At 38.4% G+C, this 22,479-nt stretch overlaps 1 protein-coding gene across 1 annotated transcript in view; it reads left to right on the forward strand.

The window, feature by feature from the left end:
- The window catches only part of NEB (nebulin), a 227,111-nt gene that overhangs the window by 50,603 nt on the left and 154,029 nt on the right, over positions 1 to 22,479 (forward strand). The window contains 18 exon segments of the mRNA XM_032222196.1: positions 1,987 to 2,085; positions 2,691 to 2,795; positions 2,888 to 2,995; positions 5,638 to 5,949; positions 6,118 to 6,324; positions 9,257 to 9,361; positions 10,092 to 10,199; positions 10,927 to 11,238; positions 13,409 to 13,615; positions 13,972 to 14,076; positions 14,377 to 14,484; positions 14,822 to 15,133; positions 15,955 to 16,161; positions 17,390 to 17,494; positions 17,650 to 17,757; positions 19,301 to 19,612; positions 20,462 to 20,668; positions 20,851 to 20,955. Coding sequence (XP_032078087.1) covers positions 1,987 to 2,085; positions 2,691 to 2,795; positions 2,888 to 2,995; positions 5,638 to 5,949; positions 6,118 to 6,324; positions 9,257 to 9,361; positions 10,092 to 10,199; positions 10,927 to 11,238; positions 13,409 to 13,615; positions 13,972 to 14,076; positions 14,377 to 14,484; positions 14,822 to 15,133; positions 15,955 to 16,161; positions 17,390 to 17,494; positions 17,650 to 17,757; positions 19,301 to 19,612; positions 20,462 to 20,668; positions 20,851 to 20,955 — 3,132 coding nt within the window.

Raw genomic sequence — 22,479 nt, forward strand, 5'->3', positions numbered from 1 at the left:
CTACCTTTAGCTGCTTGGCTTTTGAGTTCTCTGCTTGTGGGCAGTTGTTGGTTTTTACAGTCATCTTGCATTGTAAAAATCCAACAAGGGCCCATAAAGTCCATAAAAAATCCTTAGTCCTAGAAGATCACTCTTCATTCACCTCTTATATCTCCCTACGGTCACCCTTTTGCTTGCTCTATCTATCTATCTATCTATCTATCTATCTATCTATCTATCTATCTATCTATCTATCTATCTATCTATCTATCTATCTATCTATCTATCTATCTATCTATCTGCCCGACTGGCAGTTAAAAGGAAGAAAGAGCCGAGATCTCACATTGCTCCTGGAAGCACGAAGCCTGAAGATGACAAATGAGACTTCGTTGAAACGTCGCCAAGACACCTCCAATTTTACACGGGAGAAAACACGAATAACCAAAGACCTACATACTAACATCCACGAAAACCTCAGAAAACATCCATCCATCCATATATCCATCCATCCATCGATCCATCCATCCATCCATCCATCCATCCATCCATCCATCCATCCATCCATCCATCCATCCATCCATCCATCCATCTATCTATCTATCTATCTATCTATCTATCTATCTATCTATCTATCTATCTAGTCAAACATGTCTGAGATAACAGGCATAAGAATAAACATAGACATAAACACAGGAAATGGGTACAAATAAATGAGGACAGTAGGACAGGGACAGTAGGCACGCTGGTGCGCTTATGCACGCCCCCTTACAAATCTCTTAGGAATGGTGTAAGGTCCACGATAGACAGTTTAAGGTTAAAGTTATGGGGGTTAGAGGATGTAACAACAGAGTCAGGTAGTGCATTCTAGGCATTGACCACTCTTGCTGAAGTCATATTTTCTGCAATTGAGCTTGGAGCAGTTTACCTTGAGTTTATGCCCAGGCTGGGTGATGCATGATCTTCTTGCTTTCCCATTCCTAGCCCACTGGTACTGAAAAAATTATTTTCCCTTTAGGTTTTTTAAAAAAAATCTTTATGTTACAAAATATGAATGTTGTTATTTGTTTTTGAACTGAACTATCCTTCTTCCTAGCTAAATATTTCTGTGAATTTACAGAGAGTTGTGGGAATGAAACGACAACTGTTGGCTATTGGTTTCATTACCGTGGCATCAGAGCCACAGTGGTGTCATAAGGAAAAGAAATGAAAGGGTTCTGTGTTAAAGGAGATAATGGGAGGGCAGAGGAGTGGAACATGAAGGCATCTATGTGAGCAGGCATTGGGAAACCAAGGGAAAAGCAGGGGACTAGTAAAATGGAAATAGCCCTTCAAAGGAAAGGAAAGACACTAGTTCAGCAAGCCAGTGAGCCCTTAAGCAGATGGGAAAGACAAGAAGTAGGGGAAAGACCAAACAATTTGAAGTCTGGATTGAGCACCAGTCCTATTTCTGTTATCAACTCACTGCAGTCTGAACTGGAGTTTCTGAAAAAGACAAGCAACTTAGATTGCTGTGTGAAATTTGCTTTCTCTTTCTCCTTCTCCTCCCTTTTCCATAGCAAAAGAAACAAACTGAAGTCTTAAGTTCATGTAGTTGGTTAAATGATCCACGAATGCAAGTATCTGTAGTTAGTTCTGCTTTGCTCCAGCACCCTTAAGCCATAAAGTGGCACAATATGGCATATAAAGTGGTTAATTGTGTCACAGTATGTATAAAAATTGGCTACACTTCTTTTAGGAGGACTTCATTTATTTGCTTGCTTCTAATTAATTCATTACAGCATCAAAACTCAATTCTTGGGGTAGAATAAATGTTTTGCATAGAAAAAGTGTTAATGTTTTAGATTCATCAAAGTCTTTCTGCCTTGATTACTTTTTGAAATCTTTCAAGTCTTGGTTTTTTTTAAAAAAAATCTTTAACATGAATTTTCAGTGAAGTGGTAGATAATGATTAGAAGGAAGCAATGGAAAAATTCAGTAAATGAAATTGATTTGTTTTTTCATAAACAGAAAAAATACCGTCAGCCTCCAGACACGATTAAATTTACATCAATTGAAGATCACCCTACTGTGGTTCAGGCTAAAATCAATCAAGCCCAGCGGAGTGATGTAAGTATGTGTAACATCCATATGTTTGTTAGCATTTGGATTAACTGCATTATAATATCAGGGTTCCAACCAATGCACTAATAAAAGCAGGAGCCTCAAACCATTTTTCACGACATATCCAGTTGTTTATTAGGAGTGCCATGTTGTCACGAACCAAGTGAAGCCACCTCTGAGTTTGCTCCTTGCCTCTGACCCTCCCCCCCAGGGTGTGTCACCAGTCACATTCCCCAATGAGGCAATTTTGTGGGTCGTGGAAGTCACTCCCTCCGGCCGTTGTGGGTCTCCGTGGAGATGGCCTTGACTTCGGCCAGCTAGGGTGTGATTTGTTTTCACTGAGGTTCACATTCCTCAGTGCAGTTGTGAGGCGTGATTTCCCATCCCCTTGCCTGCCTATGGCAACTTGGGAATGGGTCAGGAAAGCTTTGTGAGTTGACATATAAATTTGCTGCAGATTATAGAACCCTTAAAAGACAAAGGGGTCTTGATCAATCATAACCTATACTTCTGAATTGAAACCAAACCTGTAATTTGGAATTGTAATAATTTATAATGTTCATTTTTGGTTTTGGATGTCACACTGATTTTTACACTTGATTCCTCTTCAGGTACTTTATAAAGCCAAAAATGAAGAAGCAATTCACAATTATAATCTCCCGGCAGATGCACCTCAATTTATCCAGGCAAAGGTTAACGCCTACAATATCAGTGATGTAAGTTTGCTTTGGACAACTTTTTAAATGGAACTTTAACTGGACATGTGGTTGGTGGACATCGATGACTCAATAAACTCATTCTCTTTCAGACTTACTACAAACTGGGGTTGGAAGACCTGAAATCGAGGGGCTATGACCTGAGGAGCGATGCCATTTCCATTAGAGCAGCTAAAAGTGCCGGAAAGGCTGCCAGTGATGTGAGTATGCCCATCATAAAGAGTGGTTTACTTGGGGGCAAAGGGAAATTCCACCACCGTAATTCACTTTTAGGACTTGACACTAGTTCAAGTTCTGTCTAAGAAAAAGTCCCTCCACGCTACATCACCTGCATGTCTAGTGGATATAAATGCCAAATGAAAAGGCATAGGTTTAGGTTTAGGTTTTATTTGACTTGTATGCCACCCTATTCCCGGAACACTCGGGGCGGCTAACAATCAGAAGGGGAGGGGGTACAAAAATAAAAATAGAAAACAGAAATTTAAAATACAACAGTCATAACCTCGAAGGGGGCTGGATAGTTCAACAGCCCCAGGCCTGCTGGAACAGCCAGGTCTTAGTTGCTTTGTGGAAGGCCGGAAGGGTGGTAAGGGTCCGGATATCAATGGGGAGATCGTTCCAGAGGACCAGAGCAGCCACAGAGAAGGCCCTCCCCTGGGGAGTCACCAGCCGATATTGGCCGGCAGATGGAATCCGGAGGATTCTGTGGGATCTAATAGGTCTTTGGGAGATGACTGGCAGGAGGTGGTCTCTCAAGTAACCAGGTCCGATACCATGTAGGGCTTTAAAAGTAATGACTAGCACCTTGAAACGTGTCCGGAGACCAATGGGCAGCCAGTGCAGCTCACGGAGGATAGGTGTAATGTGGGTGTACCGAGGTGCACCCACAATCGCTCACGCGACTGCATTCTGGTCAAGCTGAAGTCTTTGAATACTCTTCAAGGGCAGCCCCATGTAGAGTGCGTTACAGTAGTCCAGACTTGAGGTGACGAGGGTGTGAGTGACTATCCAAAGGGCCTCCCGGTCCAGATAGGATCGCAACTGGTGCACCAGGTGAACCTGGGCAAAGGCCCCCCTGATCACAGCTGACAGATGATGTTCTAAAGTCAGCTGCGGATCCAGGAGGAGTCTCAAATTGCGGGCCCTCTGTGAGGGGCATATAATTTCACCCCACAGGCTGAGAGATGGAATAGCTGGACCATCTCTGGGAGGGAGCATCAATAGCCACTCAGTCTTGTCGGGATTGAGCACATCCCATCCAGACTCTGACAGCCTCCAGGCACTGGCACATCACTTCTACCGCTTCACTGAGTTGGCATGGGGCAGACAGATACAATTGTGTATCGTCCGCATATTGATGATATTTAATCCCATGCCAGCGTATGATATCACCCAGCGGCTTCATGTAGATGTTAAATAGGAGGGGGAACAGGACCGAACCCTGCGGCACCCCATAATTGAGGGGCCTCGGGGTCTATCTCTGCCCTCCGACCAATACCGACTGTGACCTGTCCGAGAGGTAGGAGGAGAACCACCGAAGGACGATGCCTCCCACTCCCACCTCCCGCAACCGTCGCAGAAGGATACCATGGTTGATGGTATCAAAGGCCGCTGGGAGGTCAAGAAGCACAAGGATAGAGGAGTGACCCCTATCCCTGGCTCGGCAGAGATCATCGATCAGCACGACCAAAGCAGTTTCCGTGCTGTAGCCAGGCCTGAAACCGGACTGAAAGGAATCCAGATAATTGGTTTCATCCAAGGACCGTCGGAGTTGAAAGGCCACCACTTTCTCAACAACCTTCCCAACAAAGGGGAGATTGGAGACTGGACGATAGTTACTCAAAATGGCTGGATCCAGAGAAGGTTTCTTCAGGAGGGGTCTCACTACCGCATCCTTTAGGAGGTGTGAGAAGGACCCCTCCCTGAGAGAGGTGTTAACTATCGTCTGGATGCAGCCATGTGTCACTTCCCTGCTGGTCGAGACCAGCCAGGAGGGACACGGGTCCAGGGCAGAAGTGTCAAACTCGAGTTCATTGAGGGCTGCATCAGGGTTATGTTTGACCTCAGGGGGGCAGGTGAGGACATAGACAGGGTGAACGTTGCATGGCCAGCTCGATGTCGCTCATGTCAGAGGCGCCTGTTGCAGCCTGAATGCTCTACCAGAGAAAATGGGCTCCAGAGCTCCCTATTTGGCCGCTATGGCCTCCTGCAACCCTCTGCCAGTGAGCCAGCCCTTTGCTGTTTCCAGGGTGGCCCCATGGGCCACATCTAAACACCCCACAGGCCAGATCCAGCCTATGGGCAGGATTCAGCTTGCAGGCCTTAGGTTTGACACCCCTGGCATAGGATGATGCTGGACTTTGATTCCATTTAATTCCCAGTGAATCAAGTCAGAATTATAATCAAATAAATTAACTATGACCAAATTTTCACATTGTATTAAATATTAGATGATCCAATACATTATTGTTATTATTACTTCTACTACTATCACTACTATCATCAATAGTAATAATATTCTGTTGCAATTATTGAGCGTACTGTGAACAGACTTGACCATGAAATGCCAATGACATCTACAGAATTCTCCTTACACAGAATTTAATGTAATTCTACAAATGTCTGTGAATTTTCACCATTACTCCAAAAACATACTTTATATACTGTCGCTTGTTGCAGTTCTTCTGGCACTACTAAATGCATGCATTCAATTGGGAAAGTAGACACTTTTCTGCTCATTTTGACCTTATTGTCCTTTTGTTTTTCAGTATTGGTTTTATGTCGTATCGGTTATAGGATGCTCATCAGGAAATAAATCTCTTTCTCAATCTTGTTTTGACAGTTTGAATATAAGAAAGGCTATGAACAAGGCAAAGGCAAACTGATTGGCTTCCAGAGCATTCATGATGACCCCAAATTAGTCCATTATAGGAATGTGGCCAAGATGCAGTCAGAGCGGGACTACAAGAAAGGTTATGAGCAAGGCAAGACTAAATACAACACTCCATTTGATATGGTGAACGTTGTAGCTGCTAAGAAAGCCCAAGAAATTATCAGCGACACCAATTACAGGAATCTCCTACACAATTATACATTATTGCCAGATGATATTAGTGTGGAGCGAGCGAAAAACATGATGCAGATTCAGAGTGATGTAAGTCTACTGAAACATTTGTGTTCAGATAAATGTAATTTGAAAAGAAGTTTTTTAAACTAATCAGTTCTTCTCTTCCCTCCCTCCCTCCCTCCCTCCCTCCCTCCCTCCCTCCTTTCTTTCTTTCTTTTTTTCTTTCTTTCTTTCTTTCTTTCTTTCTTTCTTCAGAATCTTTACAAGTCAGATTTTACTGGCTGGATGAAAGGCATTGGGTGGATCCCAATTGGTTCTCTTGAAGCGGAGAAATCTAGAAAAGCAGGAGAGGCTCTAAGTGAGAAGAAGTACAGACAGCATCCAGACACTATTAAATTTACAAGTATTGTGGATTCTCCCGTCATGGTCCAGGCTAAGCAGAATGCACTTCAGCTCAGTGATGTGAGTAAAGCTTTGGAAAGATAGGTGAAATGCTAAGTCTTATGGGGTCGGAGAGTCTTCTAAATCCAATGAATGAATGAAATTAAATAAATTGAACCTTGTATTTAATAATTATGCAAATGTGGCTAATAATAATTTTTCCCTGTTGTATTCTATTTATTTTCATCTTGCATGTTAGTATTTCCTTTATGAGGAATGTAAAAGAATGTCCTATTCAGGAAGGGTATGATTGTGCATGTGGGTTTCTTTTGTGTCATTGTTGACTCCTGGCAAATGCCTAGACTAGTCCCTACAAATTTATTGGAAAGTTTTCATTATTTTCTTTGTAAGGCTCAAAGACAATGACTGACCCATAGTCATCCAACTTTGTGCCTCCAATGGAACTAGAACTCCCAGCCTCTCAATTAATCACTACATCAAACTTTTTCTATCTCCCCCCCCCCATACGCTATAGAGTTCACCATGTCTACAAAATATCTGCTCACAATACTAAGGGATTCAGAACTTATCTGCTCCTTCCACATTTTCAAAAACCACCTTCACATCACTATGTCAGAAAGTCTATGCATTCCTCCCTTGGCATGATAAAGTACCAGCCAAGTTGCTTGGATCACCAAAGGCTTATAATGTCAAACGAATCTACTGGAAAAAAATATACTAAAACAGAGTTCAGGTATTATCGATGGTACATTGTCTCCTGGAGATTTGATTGGTACCTGTTTTCATGATTTTTTGGAAAGTTCTGAAGATAAGGTTGTGTTCCAGATATAGGTTGGATCATTAGTTGGACCTGTGAAGATTTCATTCAATTTATGGCAGATAGGTTTTTTTTAACCCCAGTTGCCATTTGTTCTTTATGCTGTGTTATTATATTATGTTTGTAAATGTTTTTAGCACGATGGTAAGATGGACAGCTACATACATTGAAGAAATGAATAAAGGATTCTAAGGATGTAATACCTGAAAATGTTCTTGTAGAAGAAAAAAATACTGATTCTGCAGTCATTTGTATTGTCATTTAAAAAAAAATCAGTGTAACAGCTTTTTTTCTGGGTGTTGCATTTGAATACATTTTATTTATTTCATTTTCATTTTCATTTTATACAATCACTTATATACTGTGCGTAAAAAAAAAAAGAGAAAAAAAAAAAGCCCAACATGACACTTCATTCCCCCATAAACCCTCTCTTCTCCCCCTCCAACTTTCATTTCACCCCTCCAGCATTCCCCTCTTCTACTTCCCTTCCCCCTCAGACATCTCCCCCTCCCTCCATCTCACCCTCCTTACATTCCCTCTCACTCCCTCTTTACTTCTCCCTCCTCTTTCCCTCTTCTCCTCGCTTTGGTGTATCCATACATTTAAGTTTGTTTTTTTAAAAAAAAAAAAAATAAAAATAAAAGAGAAAAAGAAAAAAAGAAAAAAGAAAAACGAGCCGCAGTATACAAGTGAATTCTTATTGTTCTAAGAATTGAAACTGTAATTCCACCCTCCCCCCTCCCCCCTATAATCCCCCCTCCCTAACCCCCTTACGGCTTCGCAGGTCCCATACCCGGCATAATTCTTTAACAAGCATTTGAGTATAATAAGGCCAGCTAACTTTAAAATTAAAAAAATAAAATAAAAGTAAAGCCAAAGAAAAAAAAAAAAAGAGAATAGTAAAAAATACAAAATAAAAAAACACACACACACACACAAAAAGAAAGGAGAAACAAGAAGGGTCAATAAACCCACTACGTTAACACAGCTTCCCATTATCTGTAAATCTTAAACAATGTAGCTCATTCCAAATTTCGGTTATTTTACTACTTGCAGGGTTTCAAACTGTATTAGAGCCAGGTAAGTTGATCAATTAGGATTCCCCAACTAAAAGTCTCATTGCTTTGTCTATCTATTCAGACCTTTAATTTATCTCTTTTTTATCCGAATATCCAAACCTTTCTATAAAACATTAAACTCAAGTACTTCTTTCATTTTTCATTTCCAACACCTCCCTTTCTATCCTTACCCACCTCCACATGTAAATTTTTTTACCTTCCACCCTGCCTTTATCCATATCCACATATATATTTTATCCGCATCCATTGCTCCTCCCATATTTACTCCACTTTCCTGAAGACTCTCCGACCAATCTTTCTTGACCTTATATTGAAATAGCAACTCAAACAAACATCAGCTTGCATTCTAGCCCCAGGTAGTCTAATTAAGCTTTCGCTACCCTTCCCTCTCCCACGCGCCTCCCAACTCCGTTCGTCCCAGACGAACCAGTGTAACAGCTTTAACAACATAATTAGGAAGCAAGATAAATATTCCAGAATTATTCCACTAAATTCAGTATTGCTGTGTTTAATTTTAATAGCTAAAGAATAGATTTGTATTCTATTAATAGTATTTTGAAATAATTTATTTGTAATTATTGAATAAGCTTTAAGAATAAGCATAGACTTAAGTGCTTGAGACTGAGATTGTAGCTTCTAATAGTAATAGCAAGAGTCATTTGTTTGAGATTGAAGGACGTTAGGTGTTTCCTCTTTAAAAGTTTAGTTTTCTTACATCAAGTTTTTCAGATATCTTTGTTCTGCTAGTGAACCTACCAGGATCTTGTGGGTTTTATAATGATCTGGAAGCTGTTGACTGATTAATTATAATTGTTATAATTATAATTGTTAATTGATTCAACTTAGCTACCTTATAGCAACATTTTTCATAATGACAAATAAGTACACATGGAAATGTAGTAACTGATTCTAAGGACAATTCTTAAAACCTGTTCCCATGGCCATACTTTTCTCCAATGGAAAAAAGTACAACTGTTTTCAGTGGTTCCTAAGTAAGTGTGCATAGGCAGTCTTATGCACTAAAGTAATATGTAAATCCAACTGTTGAGTTAAGGAACATCAGGATATATTATTGTCTTATTTCCTTGATTTTCAGATTTTATACAAATCCTCTGGGGAAGAAATGAAGCATACATATAATTTGCCTGCAGATGCCCCTCAGTTTATCCAGGCCAAATATAATGCAGCTAACATTAGTGATGTAAGTAACTATTCAAAGGCTGTGCATAATTTATACTATGGTAAATAATGCAGAGTTTTATCATAAATATTATTCTGATATTTCTAAAATCAAATAGGCAACATAATTTGGCATGTGATTATATCATTGTTTATCACTTGATGCTGTGCATGATATAAGTAATTTTCTTTTTTTTCCTATTGGGAGAAGGGAAACAAGAAATGGGGGTGTGTGTCAAACATTGACTGTCATATCAATAGATGTTCTGATGACATGACTAGCTATAGTTTGAAACCAGTTAGATCAAGTGTAATCCAGAAAAAGCTAAGTGAAGGTCAAAAAGTTCAGATAAATGCATTGTATGGACCAGGTGGGTTCCGGATCCTGTTGCAACCGGTACGGTTGCAATGGGGCCCAGCATCCACCACATGAATGTGCGCAGTGCATGCATGCATCCTTACCTCTTGCAACACCTCCGCGACGCTCCAGCTGCTCGGCGGAGCATTGCATAAGCGCTGTGCGGTCCGTGCGCGGAAGCGCCAAAGAGCTCAAATACATGTAAGGAGCTTAGGGTGGGCCCTCCCAAGCACCGTACCGGAACAGTACCCAGTGCTCCGGCCAGGCACCAGTATGCCCGTACCGGGGCATACTGCCTGCAACCCACCACTGGTATGGACTATTGAATTCTAAGTTAATCAACAGTAATGACTTAAAATGACTTGTTAAATCAGTAAGATATTCTTTTTTTCAGAATTATTATAAATATGGCTATCAAGATCTCATAGCCAAAGGACCTAATGTACTAGGTGATTCCATTCCAATTACTCATGCCAAGGCCTCAAGAAACATTGCTAGTGATGTAAGTAATCCTTACTAAGTTCTCCTTATATGCTATCAGAATGATGAAAGTTGCTCTTCGCTTGCTATGTAAATGATTAAAATATTTTCTCACACATTACCTTCTCTGTTTTAGACCATTCTATCCTTACTGTAGGCTTAAAGATTTTTGTTGGTAAAATGTCTTGCCACTCTCCTTCTATTGCTTTAACCTCCTTCTTCACTACTGAAGACAGGTGTGAACCTGTCATTGTTTCTTCTAGTAGAAATGCTTGGCTGCTTGTTCAAGAGCTAAAAATTACTGGGGGGGGGGGGAATGGGAGCAGGTTATTGCACAACATAGATAGAATTAAATATTATGCCATATATTTTATTCCATTTCCAGCAGTTTGGAAATCTATATGTATTCTTTTGCACAGACTATAATAGTAATTTTCAGAAAATCACGATTTTCAGTTTCTTAGCCCAGCCTACAGGACTAGCAGTAATGCATGATTATAATCCAAGCATAATTATGCCTGTACACAGACATAATTTCACTTTTTCTACCATAGAAGGTTTTTTTTTTTGAAGGAATCCTGTCACGTCCATCTCCATGATTCATCTAAAAATATTTTTCTTCATTACTAATATAAAAATGAGTACTGAATTGCCAATTAGTCCAGACACTTTTCTTAGTTGCTTGTATACCAAGACTCACTATCCAGGCCTGACTACTCTCTCTCTTTGTCTCTCTGATGGAACTGTAGTACAAATACAAAGAAGCTTATGAAAAGACTAAAGGAAAACAGGTTGGTTTCCGAAACTTGCAAGACGCTCCTATGCTTGTCCATTCCATGAATGTGGCCAAGATGCAGTCTGGGCGTGAGTACAGGAAGGATTATGAGAAAAGCAAGACATGCTATCACACACCAGTGGAGATGTTCAGTATCCAAGCTGCCAAGCAGGCTCAGGATGTAGCCTCCAATGTCAACTACAAACACCTGATCCATCGCTATACCTACCTGCCAGATGCTATGAATGTGGAGCTGGCCAAGAACAGGATGCAAATTCAGAGTGATGTAAGTTCGGGCAATATTTAAAAGGTCACAACATAGCATAGTTTAGCTAGCAAGCAAGTATATCTTTTTTCTAGGATCATTTCTAAGAATTCATTATTTTTAAAAATAATTATTTTTTTTAATCACAGGGTCAGATTAATCATTCTTAAAGATGCTCAAGTCATTAAAATGGCTTTTTGAGCTACCAAAGAAGGAAGGGGAGGGGTGGGAACATGACAGTTCCTTGAATTCTTAATTATCTCTAATTCCCAGGGGAACTACTGCTTAATTCTGCTAGGGAAATCTATTGCACTGATGATGCACCCCAGATTTTCAGATAACTTTATCAGTGTGATAGATGGCTATTTTTTCTTAAAGCCACATTTGACAAAACAGTTGGGACTCTCATTTAAGGGGGAAGAGGATAGCAGTTGAGAATGTTAGAATCATTCATGTAAACTGTTCTTTGTTGGGAGTTAAAGCATTCTACGTCTGCAAATGATCAGCGAAGCAAGTTTATGAATTATAACAGAGATAAGATTTAATTGCAGGAAATTTACAAAAAGGCAAATGCTTGGTATCTAGCTAGCTATATCTCTTCAAGAGGAGAATCATATCGCATGTGCCCTGTAACAAGTGTGCATGCATGTTCCTGGTAAGATGAAAGTGACATCAGATTAGCAAATAGATTAGCATTTCTTAGCTCTGTTAATTCTTTAATCTGTTAATTCTTAACTCTCTTTCTGCACTCTCCTGTACCCATATGGTCATCAGGTCATAGAGAGACTGAAGGTCTGGATTTACATCTCCAAAACTTCTCATTTGACCAAGCTTCCAACAAAATAAATTAGTACCATTCAGTGGTGGGAGTCAATTTTTTTTCTACAGGTTCTGTGAGCATGGATTGGTGGGTGTGGCTTGGTGGGCGTGGTAGGGAAAGGATACTCCCAAATCTCCATTCCCTCCTCACCCCACTAACCTGCTTTCCAGCTTCGTTCTCCTGTGCAGGGCAATAAAAGAAGGCCCAGCCGATCAGCTGGGACTTGGGAGGCAGTGAATAGATTGAGGTGGTGGGGCCAGCCAGAGGTGGCATTTGCCAGTTCTCTGAACTACTCAAAACTTTCGCTACTGGCTCACCAGAACCAGTCAGAAATGGCCGAATACCACCGCTGGTACCATTCTGCATTTGAGAACTCACTTCCACTGTCAGCTTTATACTCTTTCTTTTTTTTGCTTCACTTGCCACTTTCCCCCTTAACTGAATGCCAAGTTGGAATTGATACACAAATTAATTAACTAATACCCTTTGTGCCAATTTTCACAGGAAAGGACACCTGAAAACCCATTTTGGGGTATGAGTTGGAATTCATATATAAAGATAAATTGTTGCCTTGAGCATTACCCAAGAAATGATTGCATGAATTTCACTTTGTGTTCTCATTTCTCTTTCAAAACAGATGCTTTGTTCCTGTCTGATTGTGATGGATTTTGCTTGAATGTGTATACCCAATTCCATTTCAGTATTTTAGTGCTCAATAGATTTGCTTTCCAAACTTGCAGATAAATGGAATGCTAAATCGGATGCTAATGCTGGCTGAAAAACAATACTCATTTCCCCAAGAGCTTTTGTCTCAGTCTAAAAGAAATAAATGTTGTTTTATGATTAGGTGTATGGCTAGTATTTATGTAGAGTGACAAAAAACAAAAGAAGTCCATCTTGGAAGAAAGTTATGGAAATACTATTATCAGATAGCCAGAAAGTGCAGGATTTTGTCTCTCACTTTGCCTACCTATGTAGATCTTATGTTACAATAAGGACATTGAAACGTTTAAGTTAGACCAGTGGTTCCCAACCTTTTTTTGGCCATGCCCCACCTAAGCATCTCTAAAATCCTGATTCCCGCCCCCAATAATTCTTACTTTACTCAAAACTGAATTCTACTTACATGGAGGAAACCTAAAAGGCCATTAACTTAGTTTAAATAAGGTTCAAATTGCCCCCCCATTAAAAATCAAATTGCCCCCCTATGGGGCATGGCCCCACATTGGGAACCACTGACTTAGCCAATGTAAATGAATCCAGTTGGGGTGCCAATGCTTATCTTGGGAACTACTGTATGTACCTCTTAACCCTTTGAAAGGCTTTAACCATGCTTCCAGAGTTTTGAGTCTCCTTTTTGGTTTTCCTCAGATTGCTTACAAAGATGACTACAACAACTGGTTAAGAGGTGTGGGGTGGAGTCCCTTGGGCTCCCTGGATATGGAAAAAGTTAGAAAAGCTGGCGAGGCAATATCTGAATCTAAATATCGCCAGCACCCAGACAAACTCAAGTTTACAAGTTTGATGGATGCTATACCGATGGTTTTGGCTCAACAGAATACCAAACAGCTGAGTGATGTAAGTTCAACCCAAAGGACATCATTTCCTTCTTTTAAGTTATTGTCTTAAAAGTGCTGTGGAATTCTAAAATATTTATAAGCAGTCTTGGGCTGTTCAAAGTTTTGTGTTTTATCTAAGAAATTCCTGCAGAGGCTCTTCCATGAAACTTTCAAGCGTTTTGCAAATCCGCAGCAATACAGACCTAAATTGGATGTGCTCTGGGTACAAGTTTCCATTCTAAAGGAGGCTTTTTAATCCTTTATGAATTTTGGGAGTTACGGTCTAAATATACCTGAAAGATACTAGTTTGGGCAACATAATTTTAAATTAAAACTTGCACCTGCTGCATAAATTGTTTTCTTTCTTTCTTTCAGATAAACTATAAAATAGAAGGTGAGAAAGTGAAGCACAAGTATCATTTGGATCCAGATGTACCTGCATTTATTCAAGCAAAAGTCAATGCCTACAATATAAGTGATGTAAGTACTTGGCAATTTCTTTGTTGCCTAAATGAACACATAAATTGACCTTCATCTTTAGAAAACCAAAATTAGTGATTCATTTTATTCTTGGATTTTCCATTTCATTTTTTTAAAGCCACTTGTAGGAAAAAGACTAGGGTGGGTTTTGTTCATTAGAATGGATGTAAATTATCTTAATTCTTATTGTAACTCTCAAATAAAAAAACAACCTTTCATGTTAATATAAGAATATTCATGGATCTTCACTGCTAGAACTTAAACCAGAGGCTTTAAGAAAAGTAATTTCTTCTCTTTAAGAATTTCTACAAAGCAGATTGGAAGAGGCGGCTTGCTGAAGGCTGTGACCTGAAAGCAGATGCTATTCCTATTGTGGCTGCAAAAACTTCACGTAACATTGCCAGTGATGTAAGTTAATCCTAATAAAATCTTTTAAGGGGCTTTCAAAAAAGTTAAACAGCAGGGTTTGGAAGAAAAGGTCTTGGGGAAGCACATAAAAAAAAAACACAACCAAGGGAGAATGTAGTTTTCTAGTTTGGAGTATAATAACTGAATGCAATTGTGACATTTTAAACAATACCAACAAGAAGAAGAATAGGAAAAAGGTGATAGCCAGAAAATAATCAAAGCAAGGTTAGGAATAAATACACAGCATTGAGATACTCTCTATCACAGGGTAGTTTAAGTTAACTTGATGCTATTCATTTTGCAATGGGTTAAACCTCTTTGTTTTGATTTTTCTCAGTACAAATACAAGGAATCCTATGAGAAAGAAAAAGGAAAGCAAATTGGCTTCCTTAGCCTGCAAGATGATCCTAAATTGGTCCATTATATGAAAGTGGCAAAACTACAATCAGAACGTGAATACAAGAAAGGCTATGAAAGCAGCAAAACTAGATATAATTTGCCTCTAGACCTGTTCAGTGTAGTGGCCGCTAAGAAAGCCCAAGAAGTTGTGACTGACACAAACTACAAGCAACCTCTGCACAATTACACTCTTCTTCCTGATGCCATGAGTATGGAATTGTCAAGAAACAGGATGCAGATTCAGAGTGATGTACGTAATTATTAACACTATTGTGCCTAAGATTATGGAGGCTAATTAATTGGTTGGAGAGAACAGGTTTTTAAAAATATAATTAATTCAAATTAGATACAGTTGATTAACTTGACATAAGAATGTGTTTATTCCCAGACAGATTCCAGTCTATTTACCGGAAGTTTAAAGTTTTCCAGATGGCCAAAATTAACTGTGGCAGAAACAGATTTTAATAAATTATAGAGACGTTTAATACTGCAAGAATGTGAAATACATCACATTCTCATTGGCAGTTCCCTTATGTAGACTTAGACTTAGATAGTTGGATCCCAATTCATTGAGCTTCCACTGGACTGGAACTCTGATGAAAAATGTCCTACCAGTAAAAGGGGAAAGAACTTTCGCCAGTTGTTTCATTGGCATCTCAGTATATCATCCTTCGATCTTTTCATCTACAGAGGGGAAGAAATCCTACATTTGGAAAAACTAGCAAAAGATCAATTTAAAAATGATGAAAAGGCTGCCACTGATGGATATTTCAATATTTATACATGTTTTAATAGGTTCATGAATAAATATTAGAAATAAGTTTCAGAAGTCATAAACAGTGGCAATAGACTTCGTTTTCAGAATAATGAATATATCCATTTGCAATGGTCTCCTTGAACTGGAGAGAAGATTTTCTCTGTGGTTTTGGTTAAAAGCTACCATTTTGGTGTGCATTTTGATGGAATGAAGTCCATGCTACAAGTACAATTATTTTGGTATGTTATGAACACTAAAATAAGACAATTTGATTCATACCAAGTTATTTCTTCTTCCTGCTCTTCCACCCCCAGAATCTTTACAAAACTGACTTTAATAGCTGGCTGAAGGGATTAGGCTGGGTGCCAATTCAATCTCTGGGGGCGGAAAATGCAAAGAATGCCACTCAGATTCTCAGCGAAAAGAAATATCGTCAGCACCCAGACAAACTGAAGTATACCATTGACATGGATGCCATGGAACAGGTGTTGGCTAAACAAAATGCCCATACCATGGATAAGGTAAGGAAAAACAAAATCTCCTAGGAACACCATATTTTTCAGGGACAGATTTAGGGTTCAGAGACAATAGCCAAATGACCCAGTAAAGATGTGCTTCATTCTTACTAAATTTATTGGAAGTTCTATTGCTTCAATGGCTCATTGGTTTTAGTCATGGCTTATTGAATGAATAATTAGCTAATAATAAAAGAAACTAATTCTTCACACAGCACATATTCATCAGCTTGCTCTCATAAGGTGTGGTAATGAGCTCTATCTCTTGTAATTGTTCAAGATGACTAAATATCAAATTAAATTAGACATTACCTGCATGGAGAATGATTATGGCCTTTGAGTTTTGTGTTTTAATTTTCTTGAAAGTTCTGGATGAGGGTAAACTGGATTAAAAGGAGTTTTGATCCAAATCAGGGATAAATGGACTATGTGCACAAAACAAGAATCGGTATATACTTTTTAAGAACCATTGTAAAAAAACCAAGATGGAAAACAAGCCAAGCTTCTTGAAAGACGAGCCTGCCTAATCCATTAATTACACTGAGAAATTTCTCTATAAATAGGGCTGTATCTTGATTTACTGTAGTAGCCAAAATTGTTTTGGATATGGCTTCTTTCTAATATTACTTGTTCTCATTTCCTGGGTTTTCTTTTGAGCTCAGACCTGCCTCTAGCAGCTTGGCAATGAATAAATTGGATAAAAGGTCAATTGAAAGGGGGGAAAAATCTTAATTCTTGTCATATTAATTGTACAAAACTGGATCCTCTAAGATACAGTAGGCAAATTACTAAAATAGATATATTAAAATAACCATATAGGAGAAAAGGACATGATTATTTGTTATAGTAAGTGGTAATATGACAGACACAATCTGCTGGAGCAATACCGGTACTGTCCATATTACATTTACTTAGAAATTCAACAAAAGGTTAGAGGTGAGTTATTTTTTTAAAAAAATCTAATATTTATATTCTGTTATTTTGAGTTGGTAAAGCCCCTATGTGAAATCAAGAAATTAAGCATTTAATTAATATTTAATTGTTTTTTTAAAAAAGAAAATATTGCATATTTCTAGTTTAGAAAGGAAAAGCAATGATAAAACATTTTATTGTTAGAGATTTAGTTTTATTTTGCCTTGTGAGGGGGTGTGTCTTAGTGGCACAGAACGTGCAAGGAAATAAACTGGCCACATGCAACAATGTGATTTGTTTAAACTTTTTATTTTAACTGCAGAGGCTGTATACAGAAAAATGGAACAAAGACAAGACTGACATCCATGTAATGCCTGATACACCAGAAATACTCCTGTCCAGAGCCAACCAAATCACCATGAGTGATGTAAGCTAAGTATAGGACTGGACTTAGATATCAGTACATTAATATGGGTCATATTTTTGGCTTAATTCTGAAAGTATCTATCCATCATTCTATTTTTTCCTTGGAAAAAAACATTCTAAACATTTGCCTGTGTTTTCTTCCTCTTTATGGAACAGAAAATATATAGGTCTGGCTGGGAAGAGGAGAAGAAGAAAGGGTATGATCTACGAGCAGATGCTCTGTCCATAAAAGCAGCTAAAGCTTCCAGGGATATTGCAAGTGATGTAAGTTTAATTTTTACATTGCCTTATTATTGGAAAATGTATTTTGTTTCTTAGTCTGACCATTTCATTTGCTCCCTGATTCTCTACATGTATACCAGTAGTGAAATTCATTTTTTTTACTACTGGTTCTATGGGTGTGGCATGGTGGGCGTGGCAGGGTAAGGATACTGCAAAATCCCCATTGCCTTCTCACTCCTGGAGGAAGGCTATTGCAAAATTTTCACTCTGGGGCCAGCCAGAGGTGGTATTTGCTGGTTTTCTGAACTACTCAAAATTTCCTCTACCGGTTTTCCAGAGCCTGTCAGAACCTGCTGAATTTCACCCCTGATGTATACAACCATATTGGTCTGAATTATTTATGTTGCCTGAAGCATGAATTTGTTCTGGCAAATCTATGGAATTTGTTTCCTAATTTTTTTAAGGGCTTCATAGGTTTTGTGGATACCTTGTTACTTTCTCAAACATGCTCCTGAGGGAATATATTTAGTATATTTTATTTATCATCTATCATGTGTCTCTCTCCCCTCCCTCCCTCCCTCCCTCTCCCTCCCTCCCTCTCTCTCCCTCCCTCTCTCCATCTCTCTCTCTCCTTCACTCCTCCCCCCCTCTAGACCAGGGAAGTGTCTTTCTATACTTGCCAGTAAACAATTATATCCCAGTACAGTTCTTGGTTGATTGCTTCATTAACTCTGTCCTTGTCAACAAGCCTTTTATGATCTCTAGGGAATTTACCAGAGGGAAATATTGAAAGATAATTGGTACAAACTTCTGTCTTGCTAGTGAATAAAAACAGCATTTACTCCACCCCTCCCCCAAATATTAGGCTACAATTTAACCCATGAGTTAGATTGTAGCTTAATCAATATTATTCATTTGAAAGGGCTGAATGGCATTTAATTCTATTAATAAGTGTTAATGAGTGCTATATTACACCAAACGTATGGTGACTTAGGTGATTTCCAGATGGCAATGGAGATCTGCTTATATTTAATTTGGGTGTCCACCAGGTGTGCAGTCATCCAGGTGTGGTGGCTGGATGTTGAGAGTGGATAAAGGAGTCGCTGTATAAGTTGTGTGATCATTAATCACCATTATAAGCTTATAAAACTGTTGTCTTTTACTCTATTTACATGGGGCAATGGTTTGTTATGCAAAACTGGGCCAGGTGGAATGCAGGTAAGCACTGTTTGGCTATCTGTGTTCATCTATTACCAAGAAGAGCAAATTCTGATTGGGTGTTTGCTTTTGGTTTGGCTGGTTGAAAAAAAAGCAAATATTTCTGTGCCTGTAACATTCTGGTATTTTTACAGATCCAGAAATACTTAGAAAAGCCCAAGCAATTCCTGCTGAATTGTAATTGAAAAATCAGAAGTTTTGGGTGATGGGAAATGTTACATATATTAACATTTTATATACTCTATATAGTAACATATATCAAATTCTTTATCAGTCACTGTCAATGAATAAAGTAACTAAATATCCTTTCATATATGTATATGTGTGTATGTCTGTGTGTTGTTTTGTTATTCTGTATGGCTTATAGTACAAATACAAATTGGCCTTTGAACAATTGAAAGGAAAGCAGATCGGCTTCCGTAACGTAAAAGATGACCCTAAGCTTGTGCACTATATGGAAGTTGCCAAGATGCAATCAGAGCGTGAATACAAAAAGGACTATGAAAAATCAAAGACTCGGTTCCACACTCCTGTCAACATGTTCAGTGTTGTGGCAGCCAAGAAGGCACAGGAAGTGGCCACTGATATCAACTACCGGAATATTATCCACACTTACAGCGCTTTGCCTGATTCTATGAACCTTGAATTGGCCAAAAATATGATGCAGATCCAGAGTAACGTAAGGATTTTTTTAAATAACTGTTTGAATGACAAAGTTAGAGAATTGAAGTCTTTAAACTCTGTCTTACTTTGCAATTGGGAGAGAACATGAGGAAGATATATCAGAATTGTTTTTTCACTGCAAATGGCACTTAGCTTTTCCCCTAAGAATCAGGACATAGAAAATATGCAATGTGCTGCTATCAAACTTCCATTTACATGATGGAAATAGCCAAAGCTCTTCTTCCCTCTGCAAATTTAGAGAAGAAGGTTTACTGGGAAGTAGATTGGCACTATAGAAAACATTATTAATTTATTAATTTGATGTATAGGCCATCTTATGGAGCAGCTGTTTATATCAAATGTTAGAGTGGTAGTCATAGTTTAGCATAGGCTAAGCCATGGTCTCTACCTCTAGCTCATTGGGCAAATTTATGTGACTGTTCCAAATTCAGGTGGTGTATGCCAGTTCTCTCTCACAATATTGCTATGGAGAAAAATTCAAAGAGGAAGTCCTGCTACTTTGTATGCTACTTTGAATTCCAACAATAAATTTGGTGTATCAAACTAATAACTAATTATAAAACTGTAATGGAGATAGCATGCAAAATCACGGGATAAAATAATATACAGACATGCTTAATGTGCCATGTGTGTAGTTTTACAACAAGGAAACAATGCTATGACATTGATATGTTTATTTTTCATTTGTGTATCGAAAAATGCTTGCTTTTTGGTCATTTTTAATGTTATTTATAATCCAGGATGCACACTAAACTATGCTAAAAAGATCAATCAGTTTTTTAAAATATAGAAAGTTGTTTTTCCAAGCATTTTATATAAACTTTCCTTTAATTTTGTTTTCCAGAATCAGTACAAAGCAGACTATGATGAATTCATGAAAGGGATTGGATGGATACCGCTAGGATCTCTAGAAGCTGAAAAGAATAGGAAAGCCATGGACATTGTCAGTGAAAAGAAATACAGACAACATCCAGACAAATTGAAATATTCTATTCTAATGGATTCTATGCCAATGGTTCTGGCGACAAGTAATGCAAAAATAATGGATGATGTAAGCCAAGGAGTATTTATTTATCTACTTGCTTACTTATATTTTTCAATCATCAAAGAATTAATATAAAATTAAATTTCATTATGGTATTGGTTTTATTATGGTGTGGTTTCTTTTAACTGTGTTTAGGTTTATTTCAAAGTTATTTTTCAATGATACATGTTCCCTTCATTCTATTTTAGCACCTTTACAAAAAGGACTGGGAAGCAGAAAAGACAAAGATTCATATCACGTCAGATATTCCTGAGATTCTTTTGGCAAAAGTCAATGCGTATAACATCAGTGATGTAAGTTTGCAGGTTGATTAACCTCAAAAGGGATATTTTGCTAAGTGCTAGTATTAGTGAATCAGCAAAACTACATTACATTATTTGTCAAACAAGATAAAGTAGACACATTACTTAGCAGAACAGCTAGCCTTTGAATCAAATCCTGCAGTATTATTCATTGAAAACTCTAAGTAGCAGAATTATTTGTTTGTGTAACTATTCCACACCTAACCTTTCTAAATAATTATTCTCAAATTATGAACACAAAATCAAGAATACCAACACACCAAGTCAATAAAGAAAGAGGGGAAAATACAACTTAAAGAAGAAGAAAAATTGAAATCATTATTCACCAGAATTTGAATAGAAACTTGAGAATCATCTTGGCACTGTATTAAAAACGCTTGTGAAAGCTTTTCAAAGCTAGCATTCATTTACTGAAATGTTGCTTTGCTGGATATGTGTAATTAAAATAGATATTTTTCTACCCAGACACCATAGTGCCCTGGGGATCTTTGGCAATAGTTTTGCATCCTATTCTGATTTACTCTCCTGCTTAGCTGTCTTTGCACAAAGGGAGCCAAAAAAAAGACCTTCCAGACCACCTATTGGTGGTGTGATTGTTGAAGGAAATGGCATTCCTGCCCCACTGGAATACCTGGGAAATGGAGGGGGAATTGTGGTCAGAAATCTTAGCATTTCAAGTACAGGAAGAAGAGAAAAATCTCAGGATCCTTTAAGCAGAGTTTCAATGTAAAACTGCCTCTCTGTAGAGTTCCAGTAGAATTGCTGTAAAGCTGCCATTGCTCTTTTGGATGCTAAGAATAGCTACGTATCTTAATTAACCAAGTCAACAGCATCATATGTATCTGGGACATGGCACTGATTGCAGATGGTGGGTCTTGTTTGTAAAATGGGCCCTAGTGTAGGTTTGCAATCTGGCATTGATCAACATATAAATTAACAGAACTGACTTTAAGGTCTACGTCTTGTGCCTTTTGAAAGATTCAGGATGGCCCTTAGAACAATGAATCATAACTTTTAACTGGCAAAATCACTACATCACGGGTGTCAAACTCACCGTGTCACATTGCCATCACGTGACATTTCGGGATGTTTTTACCATTCACAGAGCTGAGGTAGGTGTGGCCTGCATATGATGCATCTGGCCTGCAGGCCTCCAGTTTGACACCCCTGCCCTACATTAGCAACAGCACTTAGACTTATATACTGTTTCACAGTGCTTTTACAGCCCTCTCTAAGCAGTTTACAGAGTCAGCATATTGCCCCCAACAATCTGGGTCCTCATTTTATCCACCTCGGAAAGATGGCTTAACCTTGAGCCGGTGAGATTTTAACTGCTGAACTGAACATTAATTTAAATGTGCTTGTGTGTTAATTCTATTAAATCTATGAAAACAAATTCTATTAAATCAAATCTACTTTTTTTTCTGGATCTCCCTAATTTTTCCAGGATACTCAGAAATAATCATACCCTATAAAGCATTAATTTTCTGTCTCTGTATTGAGTATATTTTTAAA

This window comes from Thamnophis elegans, chromosome 1 (genome assembly GCF_009769535.1).
Source record: "Thamnophis elegans isolate rThaEle1 chromosome 1, rThaEle1.pri, whole genome shotgun sequence".
NCBI lineage: Eukaryota > Metazoa > Chordata > Lepidosauria > Squamata > Colubridae > Thamnophis > Thamnophis elegans.